Here is a 17,518-nt window from a genome sequence, read left to right as displayed (position 1 = left end):
CAAGAGTAACGCTTTTATATCAATATTTTATAACATTTAGAAAGTACATAATGTTAATAAAATCTATATCTTTAAAAAAATGCATTTCACTTTTTTCATGTAAATGTAACTTGCTAGTTTAATCGTGCAGACAGGACTATGCATGCCCGCCCACATTTTAACACCTCCATCAATTATGTAAAAGAGTCATTAATGAGGAATGCATCAACTATCAACGGTGTCCTCCATATATAGGCCGATAAGAGACAGGACAGACACTCGTCACTGAGAGCTCACTTCAGCAGGACGTCGGAGATGCAGAGACAGCACAGCGGCATGGTTGTCAAAAGAAAGTACAAGAGATACTCCAAACAAAAAATGACCTACCTTGGTCTGATCGCCTATGTCATTCAGAATGCGCCTGAGAAAAGATTAACGTTTTGCGAGGTAAGTTCACAATTATTACCAGTGAAAAATGACCAGAAACACCCATTTTTGACTTCAAACACTAATGCATTTGCTACTTGATAATGCATTGCAGCTATTTTACCACAAGGCCCGTGTGTGGTGCTTTTTCAACAGCAACTTAAATAGAGACTTGTTTTGCGATGTTTTGTTGGTTTGTAACTAATACATGTTTTCATTCATCAGTTAATGAATGAGATTGGTACATTTGTCGTTGGGGATCGAAAAGGACTTGAAAATAACATAAGAGTCTGTTTATCATTAAACGACTGTTTTGTAAAGGTACGTTCTTCTTCTTCTTCTTCTTATGGTTATTATTATTATTAGACGTTTGTACTAATGTTCTCATTTCCAATTTACAGGTGCCCATAAATCCAGAGTGTCCCAACGCAAGACGCAATTTTTGGAAATTGGATGACAGTAAAATTACTCCAAAGATGATGCGACGACACTTCAACGGTATACGCGATATGTTTCCTGACATTTATGGAAACTCAGAAACTACATCCACGAAAAATGCAACTGCAAAAAAAGTTAAGAAGAGCAGCAATGGCACCGAGACAGAACAGAAGTTCACCAGCTCATTTTCCATAGAGTCAATTTTGCAGCGGGAAAACAGCGCCCCCACGAGTCCTGCCTATTTTCCAAGAACCTTCACAAATGTTTGTCCTGGCCTAACACCAAGTGCAGACTACAGGTTGGCCTGCAAGAGGAAGACATGGGACTACCAGGATCAAATGCAATATGACCATTTCAGAAGATCATATTCACACTTTTCTTTCCCATCTTACTGTCTGGGCCAGAGGAGTGAGGGATGCAGTCCTATGAACCCCCCATCTAGGATGTGCACTGCTCCTGAACTGTCTTATAACTATACAGCTTTTGACAACAATAGGCAATTCACCTCTAACTCTGTGGCCTGGGCTTACATATAATGCTGCACTTAACTTAACATCTTTTTCTGAAAGTCTTACTGATTTCTTGTGCATGGTTGAAAATGTCTGAAATGTTTCATTTGCGAAATAAAATGAAGCAATATCTTTTCTAAAGAGTATACGTGTACTTTGGGTAAAAACTTAAAAACTAAAACAAATTTCTGATTTTGTCAGGCCAACTGGCCAACTGTAGGTTACATATGAAGAGTTTGGTTCCAAAATGAGATAAAATATGTTTTTATTGTGTTTAATTGTGTTAGTTAGCTGTGTTTTTTTTTAGTTATTATGGTTATTTAGTTATAACTGCAGTTTGATATTAATTGGAATGCACAATGAATAAAAAACATGGTTTTTGAAAAGGTTTAAAAACAGAGTTATCTCATTTTGCAACCAAACTCTTCATATAGTATTCCTAGTTAGTTTCTGGGTAGAATTTAATTAGTTGTCATTGAAGGCATTTTACATTTTAGCAGTAGAATCCTTTACCACTACCCCTAATAGGATATCAAGTTAACAGGTATTGTCAAATCTAAAGCAAATTAGCCAAATCTAAAGCTAATTAAAATTTCCCGTAAACATTCCTCAGTGTTACATCACATTGTTATATTACCTAATATTTACAAAAAAAGTAAAAAAGAACATTGACACATTCAGACATGAGGAAAGAGTTGATTCAAATACAATTTATTGACCACCAGCTTCCAGTAGTCAATATGCATGCATATACAGGCTTGAGTCAAAATTATTATATTTTTTTGTAGGTTTCCCATCATTTTCTTACAAAACTGCGTGCACCTTAAATAATCAGTTCGGCAGCTTACCACAAAAATACCAGTTTTACATTATCAAATACTGCACATAGAAAACATTTACAAAGCACAAGTATAAAATTACAACTTCCTCTTGTACAGCTCTTTATCATTCTATTACTGCAAAACATTGTCATGTCAAATACTTTTCAAAAGATCTCAGTGACTGATAAAGTTATAACCAACCACTAACAAGGCTGATAAATCTGGGCTACTTTTGTCTTTGAGGGCTTTAGATAGTGTTAGATAGAAATTACATTTTAATTTTTAAATGTAAAAGTTAAATGTAGTGGGTTAACTCGTTGGATTCATTGGACAAAGTTTCAAGGGTGCTACATTTCTCACAAAAGTTGAAAATCTCTCTGCAATGGTGAACGTGTCACAACAGTGTTTCGTGCTGGTAATCATGTCATGAATAATGTAAATGACTCCGTTATGAAGACAACGAAGACATATCAATAGTTAACAGTTCATGAAAATAGACTGCAAATGACCTTCTTTGCATTTGTAAGACTGCAAGATCCAACCCCAGAGTGCTTTTTTTGCTAAAGTGTGCAATAAATGTATGCAGGTTCTGAGGTCTGTATCATAATATTTAAATAAACAGAAATATTTCTCTCTCTTTAGATCAACATTTTAAAGAGATCATGGCATCTTCTATGGCTCTTCGAGAAAATAAACAACACAGACATGCTACTGAGAAATACCTCTTCTCGCAAGACTGACATTCTCCAAATCATTTTGCAAACTTCAACAAAGTTCAATCCAGTAAATCTTACAAAATTACTAACAGGCATCTTATGTTTTCAGAAAGAAAAGATTGAGCGCTTAGCACTCCAATGTCATTTAATTGAGTATCATTGTCTTTTCCAAATTAAGCATCACATCATCAATTTTTCCAGAATTCACTCGGCACAGAGAGGTGCTGATGTTATTTTGATAATTTGGGGGCTCAAATGGCATCAAATGAATTTCAGTCAGATTTAAAATGACAAAAACAACTAAGCTACAATATGATTAAAATACATTCAAGTTTGAGATACTTTAGTGTCACTATAACTGTTAATATTGAAGCAAAGCACTTCAATAGCTTGTCTATGCCTTTAAATAATATTCACAAGTGAGGCATATATTACAAGTTCTAATAAAAGTATGAGAATTCTGAATGAACTATTCACCGATATCACTCTCTCAAACAATTCACTTTTACAAAAATAAGCTAAATAACCCTTATATTCACAAACGTGACTAAACAGACCTCATATTACGAGGGTTTTAAATGGGTCAAGGTATGTGCAAAGGGAGAAAACATTCATAGTAGATCAATCTAATGAGATCTAATCTAATAAAGCCATGTCTCAACATTTACAGATCATATACACACAATACCCGAGAAGCAAAAATCCCATAAAATGAAGATGCACACATAAAATCATAAATCATACGTACAGTCATACATATCATTCTTCATTTACAATCTGCTGATCATTTTGAACTGCAAAATAACCTAAGTATGCATTATGATCAGATTCATTTCATTTCATTTATCGTTCATTTATTTTCTGTAATTGATGTTTTAAGATCATTCCCCAGTCAGGCTGGAGTCACCTCTTACACTCATAAACTGCACATGCTATAAAACGCCTTGAATCTGTGCTATTATGAAAGAAAAGACATGTTCTAGCATATGAAAGCAAGAATAAATACTTTGATTAAACACCAATGCATTTAAACTAACCCGCTGGTTAGGGACTTCTCTGTAATTTACAGTGCAACACCATACTCAAAAGAGCCAACAATGCCCATCATTTACAGAAGCATCTGACAAGTGTTTATGAAACTGTCATGGTCTGGCAAGAACCAAAAGCAAACCTTCAAACATCAAAATGCATCCAAACTCAGCAGTAAGCTGCAAATCTAGATTTTTCCTTAGTGTTACTTTTGGTCTGGCTATAGAGTCAAACTACACCCACCCACTCGAAAAAAAATAGAGCACAATTCAAATAGTCATGCATTCAGACTCTTATTTTGCAAAAATGTGGGACCAATACGAATTTGTAAATATTTCATTATAATGTAAAGGGACATACAGAATCCCAGTTTCCAAAAATCACATATAAAAATATCAATATCGACTTATAGTTGTTTCATAGTGTTTACCAAGGACAAACATTCAGCTGTAAATACAATTTTGTTTTCAGTACAATAATACAATTTTAATTCATCATTAGTTAAATTATGTTCTGAATTTAATCTACAGACTTTTGTCTGTTAATGGTGCAACACGAAGGTTAAACTCAATCAAAACTTGTGGAAATACAAAAGAGACTAAATTAATTGCGACGCAGGAGAGTTGATACTTTCATTGAACTTTTGTATACATTTAAAGGCAACAACAAGAAGAGGACCGATGGCAAACGTTCTAAATCTATCAAGAGTTTGTGGTCAACTGGACTGGAATTGTTTCTGTAGTATGAGCTGTCTCATTCTTCACTGAAAAGTTCTATTTTTGCAGTTTACATAAAAATAAGGAAGTGCTATGAGTTTGGTCAAACATAGATATTTGGCCTTGCAGACACGTTTAATGTGCATGTTACCCTCCTAAATGTATTTGTCTAATAGTGAAATTTATGTAACAAAACAAAGTAATTGTCTTCAGATGAATATTCCTAGTAATACAACAACATCTAAAGGAAGAGGAAACATTTTCAAGGTTGATCAAAAATGATGACCAAAGATCAATTACAAATCAGGAAGTCCATAAAGATCAGTCATTGTAATAAACAGTAAAGATGTGTTTTTTATTTCTAGAAACCTTTGTAGTTTCTCTATTACCAATGCAGAGAAATTTGTGCGTGTAAATTGTAGTATAGGGATACTGAAGTGAACAAGTATATGAAATGAGATTTTAAAGTATGCACTGTCATAATATTAGTAATTGTTGGATTATTCTGTGCTGTACAGTACATCTTGCATCGTGACGCTGGTAGATGAAAAAGACACGTCATTGAAACAGCACGTACAAAATACCACACCCCAAAAAACTACCACGACTGTTGATACGATCGAAATTGATAAATCGGTTTGTAAAGCTTTACTGATGGTGCCAGAGAGTCAATAAAAGAAGTTCTTTACTGTACACTATCTTGACACTTCATATCAAAGAATCAAACAACTTTGGTGTTTGTGCACTTTTTATAGGGTACAACTCATAATAAAAGAGATTTATCAGATTTGGCGAATGATAAAACTGTAAGCCGTATGGTCATTTTAGAATTAATCTTGCATTTCACATGCTTATGTCAATGTATGTTTACCAGCATCTCATGTGACAAACAAACAAAAAAAACCTCAAATTGAACATACATAAATTAAATTAAATATTACGATTTTGCACATTTTAGAAACAAACACTTACAAAACGTACTTTTTTTACCAGCTGTGCGGCTTTCTATCCAATACTAAATATACGGGGCACACCATCTTGAGCAAGAAACCGCCTAGAAAGCCACTCGTCTTCAGAGAGGAAGTTAAAGAAGACAGATTGGACAGGAATAGTCTCCACAACAGAGGTCAAGAGCGCCACAACAAAAACGTCCAGGATTAAATAGATTTGGATTTGTTCTGGGCTTTGAGATCATGCTGGGAGAGCGACCTCATTGTCGGTCCTCATATTGTTGAGTGTGACGTTGTTCAGCGGTGACCTCCTGTGTGTAACGGGAAATGTAAAAGGCCTTTGAAACAGTTGGATCCATATGCTGGTAGAAAGACACCCAATCTACTTCAAGTCCAATGCAGCTCCAGCATAAAGAGATGCCGTTCCAGTACCAGATCAGGGCTACGTTTGCCAGGAAAGCTTAGTATGAGTTCGTGCTACAGGACGAGTTCTTGTTATCCAGTGGATGCCCTCCTACTTTTTCATCCTGTGTATCCCACAATGCAGCTGGAAATGAGGGTTGCTGGTTTAACTGGACAGCTGGTTCTCCTTTACATACGGAGGGTTTGGTTTCCACTGCTCACTGTGTCTACAGCCCAGTGCAGATTATATTTTTCAGACGAAAAGTTTCAAAATAAATAACCTAAAGTCTATTATTCTACACATTTTCTTCAAGGCAAGCTTAAAATAGCAGTTTACATCTTTTGTTCAACGAGGGTTGCGAGTTGCGAATAAACATGCAGAATGCAGTTGATAAATACATGAACACAAATACCAATCGATATATTTATTTACTTAGCGCTCGGAAAAGGAACGAAGAAAACGCTACCTCATGTGTCCATTTCTAATAACCTGACCTGTGGAGTTGAGCTCTGCCCTTTAAAAAGTGGAATTCTCTATGTAGTCTACGAGTTATTTTTTTTGCATCTCTAAGTCATCGACTCTGCTACATATCCATATACTATACTCTACACTACAGATAATAAGAATTGCTTTGGTTTTTAAAAAATAAAACTTTTATCGGGTTTGGCATAGAGAACTGAATTACCCCTGGGGGTCCGGTCCCTACAGGACAACCGCAAGTCTAGAATGCACACTACCTCCGAGCAGCACGGCCCACAGAAGTCAACACAAATGCTACATTGTCAGGAACATTTCGAGATATAATTATTGAATGCCCTTGTTTGTTTTGTGTCGTGACCTGCGGGTAATGGATCTACGTGTAACCGCGTCTGGTTACACACACATCCACCCAGGTGCGTGTGAGCTGTTGTGTGTGTCATGCCTGATTTGTATCCAACTCTGAAATATCTCGGTAATATATTGGTGGGAGAAGCTTTCCAGCTCTGGGTGATGAGTTGGTTATATCTATCAGAGCGTGTGTGCATGCTTCTTGGGGTAGGTGGCGGGGTATATTGAACAAAGATACACACATAGAGATAGAGAACACAGGCATATTTAAGGGGACGCGGATGGCTGGGTCTCTCGGCCGCACTTAGGTGCACGAGGGGCTGGTGGCGCTCTCGAGCGAAGACTGTGAGAGACGGCGCGTCAGGGGTCCGATGCTGGGGTCCGCCAGAGAGGAGGTCGGGAAGAGCTTGTACCAGCCGCTCACCATTGATGACAGATCTAGGTCATCCAGAAGGATCTGTGCCATTCCCATGAAACACTTGCTGTCCATGCGACCGTAGTCACCCCACACAATCACCTAGTGGAGCGCAATGCGAGCATTAGAGACACATTTGACTTTATAAGTGGCAACAGCAACTACTAACAGAAAAATAAGTAAGGCACCGCTGCATCAAACCAAAGAGAATTCAGCCTGGACACGCAGACAAAAATCACGTTGTTCTGAGCTGATCTCGTCATGTTAGATCTGTTATGTATAGGACAGATGGAGTGTGACAGAGTGATTTTGACTTTGATACCTGTAACACTTTCCCCTGAGGGCTTTCGTCAAACATCAGAGATTGCTGGAAGGTGGGATCGAGGGTCTTCTTGACCACTTTGGTTTTCTTCTTAGAGAGACACATGCCGTTCTCCAGGACATACACCTTTACATACGTTGCTGATATAGAAGGAAACATCAGATTATGAACATCATTCTGGGGCCAGAGTCAAGATCGGAAAATACTATGAGGCAGAATAACATTGTAACGTAAAATAACTTTACCTGCAATGTTCTTTGACCCTGGTTTAGGGGTCAGCCCACGGGCCTGCGTGATCTCAACCTCTAACTGACCTCCTCTGTCCACCACACCTACATAAACATCACCTGCAGAGAGAAACGAAGGCAGCTTGCAATGCTTTCCGCCAACAGCAGGTGGAGACAAATAGCAAGTTATTTTCTTAAGAGTTTCTGCACTGATACCAGATTAAATACAGAGATTAACTATGTACCCTATGCTTATATTTAGGTCCATCCAGTCTATTATAACCTATTATAAATATTTATACGAGGCATGTAATACAGAACTATAAAGAGATGTTATAATACAAAATGGGTTTGTACAAACAATGTGGCATAATTTTGTTTAAAATGTTTATTACATTATGCAAAACTGTTTCAAATATATTTCAATATTCAGTATACTTTGAAGTATTTATGCAAGTTTTCAAATGCAAACAAAGCTAAAAACGTACCCATTGGATGTGTGGCTAATGTTTGCCGTCCTACAATCTGGGCGGGGCCAAGACCATCCAGGAAGTCACTGAACTGGCTCTCAGGGCCCAGTCTAGTAGTGGGGAAGATGAACCTAAAATACACTCGTAACATTTAAATATATGTAAATGCAAAATTTTAGAAGCTAGTGTGCCTGAATCTCAAAATATTATGTTATTCATCAAATTTGTACTGTAACTATTTGAACCACTAATAATGAATGAATCACCACTGAAATAACAGAGGTGCTAAATGATGGTTATGAATTTACATCCAAAGCTAAAAACCACACTTTAATGGTTTCAAATTTTTTTCATTTGATTTTGGGGTGAAATGTAAACGGAAGCTGAGGTGCCAGGAAAAAAATGTAAAAAAATATTATTAAATAAAATTACATATTTTTCATGTTATTTTACACTCAACTTGTACATTTTCATTTACTCTTACTGTACTTTGACAATATTTTACTGTATTTCAAAAATACATGAAAATTTGTAAAATAAAACAGTAAAATTCTGTGAAAGTACAGTTTTTTACAGTATACACAAGTTCTATGGTAACGGGTGATGCTGTTTTTATGATACATCACACTCACGTTCCATCAGAGCTGTTGCTGTTGGTGCTGCCGTCGGTCGAATCCTTGCTGCCCTGTCGCGTGACACGGTTCCTCATCTCCACGGCGATACCCGTCTCCGTGCTCCGCCTGATTGTGCTACGTAGCTTTTTGGTTCCTCCATCTGCACGCAAACACACACGCATATAACTGACAAAAACGTCTAAATATTATGGAACGTAAAAGCACATTGCATAAACTGTTTAAGTGTTTATGAAAAAGACAGCTGAGCTTATATAGTCTGCTCATCTTTCATACCAAGCGCCATTAACTCAGGTAGTAATGTAAACTCATCCGTACACATGCTGAGTGTGAATATTGGCTGTTTACAGCGGCAGCATTTAGCTGAATAACTTTCCAGATGAACAATTAATCCAGACATAGCAAACGTGTGTAATGATTAATAAGATGCTTCTGCTCTCATCCTTAACGACCAAATATGGAAGCCAGATCGGATAAACCATATGAAGCTGATGGATAAACACCATCAGCAATACAGTAGGTGATAATAAACAATGCTATATTTAACTTTCAAACTTCAGTTCCCCATTTTAAGTACACTCACAGGCTACTGCGTGGAAGCCAACTCAGTTATAAAGTGCTACATCCATTAGCAAGTATGTACTGCGGTAGTCTCTTGTGGCCGAGCCTTTAAAACGACAAACAAAAGCATAACCACAGTCACGTATATTGATGAAAATAAACATCTGTAAAAAATTCTTACATACATTTTTATGGCTATATTGGTTCAAAAAACAAATGTTTGTTATGTTATAGGTCCACGATAAGCGTTAAAAACTAAAGTTCAGTTGCTGCCTTAAAGGTCCAGTGTATGGACTTTAGTGGCATCTAGTGGTGAGGTTGCGAATTGCAACCATTGCCTCACTCCACCCCTCCCTTTCGAAGCACTATGGAGGCTAAGGACTAAGATGTCGCTACGTTTTTACTTCTTTGCCGAAGGAGATGACAAATTTGCGAAACGCTCTGTAGAGCAGTTTGTCCTTTTTGGGCTACTGTAGAAACAACATGGCGAGTTCCATGCAAGAGGACCCGCGGTGTACGTACTGTATATAGAAATAGCTCATTCTAAGGCAATAAAAACATAAACCTTCATTATTTAAGGTCTTTATACACCTTTGAAGACATAGTTATGGTTATTATATTGCATTTCTGTCAATAGATCCTCCAAAAATTACACATAGCACAAATATTTAAGCATAATCAAATTTCGAGGAGTTTGCAGAGTAATGGCAGGCGGCTCACAGACCTGGAAGATGCACAAGACTAGATCTGTTTGAGCTTGGCTATGAGGGCCAAGCCGCTAACCTCACCATATAAAGTGAGAGAAGAGAAGAGATGAGAGAAACAGACGACGCTGATGTTGGGCAAGAGATAAACAATAAACACAGTGCTGCATGCTGGGAGTGTATCAGTCAAAAAATCTCAAAGGTAATGTAAGGTGCACGATCACAGAAAGTGATGACTTCATAAGTGCCTCTGGATCTAATAGGAGCAGATAAAACTCTGAGCCGAGAGTTCATCACAGTTGTGAAATAAACTCTAGACAGGTGATAAAAACCTATTCTTTTACCACACTAAAGAAGTTCATTTTGCAAGTGATCGTGTTGACTGTATATTATCCTGCCTATTGCACAGAGCAATGTAGGCATTAAAGGGGCAGTTCACCAAAAAAATGAAAATTATTTGAAAATGTATTCACTGTCATGTCATTCTTTGCCCACCATTATGTCAAGCTATATGAGATATTTTGAAGAACAGTGATAACCAAACAACACTGGCCCCCATTAAAATAAAAAATCTGTCATTTTTTACTGCTCCAAATCTGTTTAAATTTCTTTGTTCTGATGAACACAGAGAAAGATATTTGGAAGAATGCTTATAACCGAACAGTTCTTGGACACTATTGACTCCCATAGTAGGACTAATTTCTTTACACTTTTTTGTTCTGTTGAAGAATGCAGGACAGCAAACAGTTCTGGGGCACTTTTGACTACTGTTGTAATTTTTCCTACTATGGTAGTCAATGGGGTCCAAGAACTGTTTGGTTACAAGCATTCGTCCAAATATCTTTCTCTCTGTTCAACCACAACAAGAAATTTATACAGATTTGGACAAACTAGAGATTAATTCCATCAGAATTTTCCTTTTTGCGTGAAGTATCCCTTTAACTTCGACTGTATGGAAAAACCCCTGAGACATTTCTTTATATTTTTTAAAGATATATTTCAGGGGCATTTCTGCCCTTTGTGTTGTGTAGTTGCCCCTCTTGACCAACCAAAATCAAGCATTCTAAGAGAACTTGGTTTTCTAATCTGTAGTTCAGGATTGAAAACCTCAACTCTTCTGGGAATAAGAAACAACCGCAGCTATCCAATTATAAAGCCCATAAACATATAGAATGAGCCCTAAATATAATCAATATATAAACTGTAGCTCACTTGGTAGAGCATTGTGTTAACAACGCAAACTTCATGGGTTTGAACCCAGTGATCACACAATGACGTATAGCTTGAACACACTTCGGTTAAAAGCATCTACGTGTCAAATGTGTGAATGTAAATTATGCATTATAAAATTTAAAATGAAAGTAAAAAATGAACAGCAAATGGGGATACTATAAAAAAATGATGGCTTGGTTTACGGACACAAAGCAACAGATAAATGACAGAATCTGTGGTGTTGCTGAGAATGATACGTATTCTGACTGCAGAACTGCAATACTTGCGTTCACAGCAGACTCTTGCTTACTGTCATGAGCAGTACAGTACAGAGAGAGCGAGAAAACAGTGTTCTAAAAATACAGTCACAACATGCAGTGTGGGACACAGGAACACAGTGAAAGACCTCAGTCAGATGCACTTCAATTAAACATGAACTGTGTGTGATTGCAGAAAGTGTCGGACACCACAGACAGGAAATGAAATAGATGACATTTCATAACAGACGCTTCGTGGTAAGGAATCAGTACATGTTGTCGATTAAATAAACGGCTGGTTGTGAGTGGGAACTGCACATTCAGTCGACTTTGTGCTCGGAGGGTTTAACACAACGATGGCACGTCAAGCACTCAAGACAAAAAACGGTATACCTGACTCTCTAGCATCAGTGGTGGAAAGAGTACTGGAAATTTGTACTTAAGTACAAGTAAAAGTACTGGTGTTAAAAAAACTCAGAGTACTAGTTACTCGTTACTTTTTAGGCGGTGTTATTTAATGAATTAAGAATAATTATTAATAATCAAATTTGGAGATTTATATAGAAAATACCTACTTTTAACAAAACACATCTTTACCTTACTGATAAAGCATATAACTGGATACAACTCAGACAAAATAACCATTCAATGTGTTGTTCTGTCTGTCTGTCTGTCTATCATGAGCTAGTTTTCCAGTTAAAACCATATATGCACTTCCAACACTGTTCAATCATGTATACTAGGCCCCACAATGCAGAAATTAATAAATAAGAGCCCCATGCAAAAAATGCAAAACATCTGTAACCTAAATTGCATTGGATTAGCATTAACAGTCATATCTGTAGAGGAGCTGGCTGATCAATTACTCAACCTCAAGCCATCCAAGATGTATGTGACATTATTTCTTAGGTAGTTGTGGTCCATGGTTTTTCATAAAATGCAAGTCCACAGGTTCATGTCTTTAAAAGTTCAAAATACAGTAATCCCTGCACCTTCTTTCGATGTATTAATGACGTCTTATTTAAGCGAATCGATCAAACTGTGCAAGAAACTGAACGTTATTTACAACATTATAACTGGTAATGCACAGTTTGCGAAACTGCTTCGCATGCGTTCCAATCGCATATGTTCCCTACTCACTTATAAGGGCAGAGCACTTGATGTAGAGACTTTGGAGAGAGATGGACAATTTTATCTCATGATATAGCCGTTTGGATGACACTTGGCGAACAGAGTTATACAGGAACTCAATATTTCTCCATATCTCGGACGAGCCTTCCTATTGTGTCCCTTTCCAGCAGTGACTTTCAAGTGCGCAAAACCGCCGTTTGATACGCGCCCTGCCTGCCGCACACGTTCGTCCTCCTCCATGATTAAACTAAATTGGCGGGCGGCAGATGTCTTGAAAATCTGTGTGACGCAAGTTTTCTATGCGTGATTTGAATGGACGGGGTCACGTGACGGGACTGATTATTCTTCTTAGCCAATCACATGAAAATTAAACATATAAAGTAGCGACGACAATGTGAGGAAAAATAGCGCAGTAAAAGTACTGATACAGCACAAAAATGTACTCAAGTAAAAGTACACTGTTTTTAACCTAATTAAAAAAGTACATTTCCTGAAAAAAACTACTAAATTACAGTAATTTGAGTATTTGTAATTCGTTACTTTACACCACTGTCTAGCATCTACTGTATATTTACAGTGGCCACTGAGTTCACATAAATGGGGTGTGGGGTTTGATTATTTATGAGCGTCTTCACACTCGCACGTGATCTTTTCATCTCTACTGTAAACAGTGTTGGGTAAGTTACTCTGAAAAAGTAATTAATTACTAGTTACTAATTACATATTCAATAGTGTAATTAGATTACTGTACAAATTACTCTCTCAAAAAGTATTTAATTACTTGTTACTAATTACTTTCTATATCCTACAATCAACCTTGATTAGAATTGATTCAAGGATAGACATGCAATGGCTCTTTTAATTCATTCAAATAAATAATAAATAACTACATAAATTGTTCTTATTAACTGACCAAAGTATACAAATGTGCGAAGGATATATTAAGCATACATTTTAAAGGGAGACTTGATGTCAATTCCACTATTGAATATATTACACAGTATTTAGTTCAATTACATCAGAAATAACTGTAATTAAATTACAGAAAAAATAATCCCTTACTATACCTTTTCAAGGGGAAAGTAATTAAATTACAGTAACTAATTACTTAGTAACTAGTTACACCCAACACTGTCTCTAAAGAATGTCTGCAAATGGAGATGTTTGCTATGTATAAAGGAAAAAACTGCTCCAAGTCTAAGCTGGTTAGCTAGTCTTCCGGAGTTTACACTACTGCGTTTTCATTTAAAAACGCATACTTTTTGCTACGGTTATGACTGGTGTTTACACTGATCCGCCGTTTTCGAAGCCCTAAAACGGAGACTTTTGGAAACGCTGCAGACCTCGTTTTAGTTTGAAGACTCTGGGGTCACGTGTCTGTGTAAACAGACAAAAAGGGAGACTTTAGAATACGTACGCGTGGTTGCCCACATTCACTTACTGATTGGGTCATCAGTATCATTCCGTTTGCTTCCCTGATTCGTTAAGCCTCTGTCATCTGAGCTATTACGCAACCTGAAGGCGACAATGACCAGCCTCGCAAGGACCGTGTAAACAACAGGAATGTTTAACTTCAAGTTGCACTGCATACACGGATCCACACGGTGACATTACAGCAACGCGAGAGAGAATCGAGATTAATTAGACTGTCTGAAAATACATTTGAATATAATCTGATTAGATGTGACGATGTGCAGAGGGAGACGAATTTATGCGCGCATCACGTTTAGTCGATAAAACACTTCTGCAAAGGAAACACGTGTATCCTCGCTCATGACTCCTCAGAAAGCCTCCTCGATCCTCGCCTACTCCCAGTGCAATTATAGAATTGAGGGCTGTGTCCCAATTCGGGGGCTGCGTGCTTTGAAGGCTGCATTTTAAGACCGATTGCGTCACAGCAGCGAGACTGAAGGCTGGTAAGGCTGTCCCGATTCGGCTCTCACTGGCTGTGTCTCGTTTCGTAAGGCTGCGTCCTTGTGTCCTCCAGAGGGATCATCCTCTAAAGGATGCAGTATAAGGACGATTCTAAACTTAGAATTAAATGAGACGTCCTTTGTTGGACATAGGACAGGGCAGGAGCAGCGTCTCAATTCAGTCCGCTTCTTGGACTTTTGAGGCTGCGTGCATTGAAAACCAAGTCCTCGTTTTTAAATCCGCGACCTTAAAGGTTGGGACACAGCCGAGATGTCCTTAAAGATGGCTGAGCTTGATTGGTTTCCAGGTCATAGGATGGAGGACGGAGGAGCGAGGAAACGAGGAGGCATATTGAAAAGCACCCATATATAGCTGTGTCTCGTTTCGTAATGCTGCGTCCTTGTGTCCTCCTCTAAAGGATGCGGTATACGGAGGATTCTCAACTTAGAATTAAACGAGACGTCCTTCATAGGACATATTGGCAGAAAAGGAAACAGTAAGTACCACGTTGCTATGACAACACGTTGCACACCTGTCAAATTAATTAAAATGATTTCTACATGATTTAAGAGGTAAAAAGTTGGTTACTTTCTACCCTAAACAATGCCAAAAGAGTTAAACAAATATACAATTTTGGCCTTACTGTTTCAAAACGTTTCAAAATCACAAAACACTTGTAAACCTAGATTGAAAAAACGTGACACAAATTGTAAACTGTTAACATTTAAACACTTATTTCTTAATTTTTTATTTATTATTTATAAAAAATTATTTCTTATTTCTTAATTTTTTATACCCATAGGCCCTTATTTAAATCATTGTGTACTGTATTCTATTGTGTTATGGTCTCTGTGTACTGCTGTTGCTGTTTCTGTGTTCTGGATGCTCCTGTCACCAAAACAAATTCCTTGTATGTGCAAACATACTTGGCAATAAAGCTCTTTCTGATTTCACCACATATTTGATTGAATGTGCAGCTGTTGCCGTTTATTCAAATAACAGACGTTAGCCGACGCAAAGAATTGTGGGTTATCTCTAGCAACGAAGGATACACCTCACAATTCTTGTGAAAGTAGGTTGCATTAAAAGGGTGCATACAGGTGTCCTACCTGCTTTTATGAAACGAGACAGCCTCGGTGGTGTAGCAGGCTTCAAATGAGACCTCCGGAGGACGCAGCCTTCCGAAACGAGTCACTGCTATAGTTTCGTATTGAGTTCTTGTTGGTTCCTCTAGTTACTAATAATCCCCACCTGAGTCTATTTTAGTTTCCTCAGTTTCCAATGTGTGTAGGCTAGACCTACGCCTTTTCAATACAATTCTGTGTTAAGTGTGTGTTATGTTACAAGTCTGTTGTTTTTTAGTGCGTTTTTGGTTTAATTTATTTGAATTAGCATGTATGTTTTGAAGCATTTTAGTTTTAAAGTTCACCCAAAAATGAAAATTCTGTAATGAATTACTCACTCTCTGTGTATTCTTTATTTGATTGAACACAGAGAAAGGTATTTGGACAAATGCTTTTAACCAAACAGTTCTTGGACCCCATTGATTTCCATAGGAAAAATGACAATGGTAGTCAAAAGTGTCCTAGAACTATTTGCTATCCTACATTCTTCAAAATATCTTTTGTGTTCAACAGAACAAAATAATTGTTAAGTTTTTTTCTAATAACTGTTTGGTTATAAGCATTCTTCCAAGTGTATTTCTCTGTGTCCATCAGAACAAAGAAATTGATACAGATTAGGAACAACTTGAAGGTAAGTAAATGACAGCATTTATATTTTTCGGTGAACTATCCCTTTTACCACTTTTCATTTCAAATCTGTATGACTTTTTTCCTCTGCAGAACACAAAAGATGATATTTTGAAGAATGGCGGTACCCATTCATTTCTATTGTATAAACACAAAAATCAATGCTTGTGTTGCCCCCTTGGACAATGATCGACACACGATGTAAGATTTCTGTAGCTTTTATTTGCCCCGTGCTTATTTTGTTATTTTTTTTCAGCAACAGATTCAGGACGCCGAACTTCACAAAGCATAATCGAACACAACAACCAGCTTCTTCTTTTCTTCTCACCACCATCCGCTCTCTCCTGTCCCACACTCCACAGCGCCACCCGCAGCACACATGGCCGTCCACATGCCACTTCCTCAGTATTCAACAAAACCATCCACAATCACGTGAACACAGAAACAAAATCAAACTGTTATTGTTGAGGTCTCTACACCTGTCGTTTGGTTACCAACACTCTTCAAAATATCTTATTATGTGTTCTGCAGAAGAAAGAAAGTCATACAGTTTTGAAATGACAAAAGGGTGAGTAAAATACAGATTTTTTTGGGAAGGTGGACTATCCCTTTAAGATTTAGGTATATCTCTATGGGGTTGTGCATGCTTTTTACTATACATTAATTTTACTAATGACTGTCGTGATTTCTCGGGGTGAGACACGGAGACAAGGACAGAGGACCCAAGTGCAGACAGCGGGTAAGGGGTTAACAAGACAGACTTTAATAATAACTACAAAAATACAAAACAAAGACCCACCCAAGGGTATAAAACATGACTAGACTAACTACACTTAAACAAGACTAAAGTTAAACATTTATCATAACTAAACTAACAAGAACTCACCAAATAGGACACACACCAAACAGTACAATGAACCAGCACAGGACAATGAAACATGAGGACTATATAAACGGGACTAAATCAAGAAGAGGACAGGTGAGGGACATGAACTAATTAACAAGCAATAACGAGATGAAAGGGCGGGAACAGAGACGTCACATGGAGAGAGGAGTATGGAAGGCCAAAACTGTCTCTCTCCACATAAAACAAGAGGTTCTGTCATG

At 37.5% G+C, this 17,518-nt stretch overlaps 2 protein-coding genes across 2 annotated transcripts in view; one reads left to right on the top strand and one right to left on the bottom strand.

Annotated features, from left to right (window-relative positions):
- Nucleotides 1-294: 294 nt before the first annotated feature.
- LOC130566974 (forkhead box protein H1-like) lies at nt 295-1,379 on the top strand. The gene is made up of 3 exons (XM_057354813.1): nt 295-426; nt 631-726; nt 807-1,379. Exons 1-3 carry the CDS (start codon nt 295-297, stop codon nt 1,377-1,379), a joined length of 801 nt encoding a protein of 266 aa, XP_057210796.1.
- Nucleotides 1,380-2,040: 661 nt separating this feature from the next.
- Nucleotides 2,041-17,518, bottom strand: part of rims3 (regulating synaptic membrane exocytosis 3) — a 72,701-nt gene continuing 57,223 nt past the window's right edge. The window contains exons 3-7 of the mRNA XM_057353970.1: nt 8,882-9,023; nt 8,268-8,380; nt 7,798-7,899; nt 7,553-7,692; nt 2,041-7,332 (exon numbers count right to left, since the gene is read on the bottom strand). Of these exons, the coding sequence (XP_057209953.1) occupies nt 7,120-7,332; nt 7,553-7,692; nt 7,798-7,899; nt 8,268-8,380; nt 8,882-9,023 (710 nt within the window). The 3' untranslated portion in view covers nt 2,041-7,119. The remainder of the gene's footprint in view (nt 7,333-7,552; nt 7,693-7,797; nt 7,900-8,267; nt 8,381-8,881; nt 9,024-17,518) is intronic.

Source organism: Triplophysa rosa, linkage group LG16 (genome assembly GCF_024868665.1).
Source record: "Triplophysa rosa linkage group LG16, Trosa_1v2, whole genome shotgun sequence".
NCBI classification, from domain to species: Eukaryota; Metazoa; Chordata; class Actinopteri; order Cypriniformes; family Nemacheilidae; genus Triplophysa; species Triplophysa rosa.
This window is presented reverse-complemented; position numbering and strand designations above follow the sequence as displayed.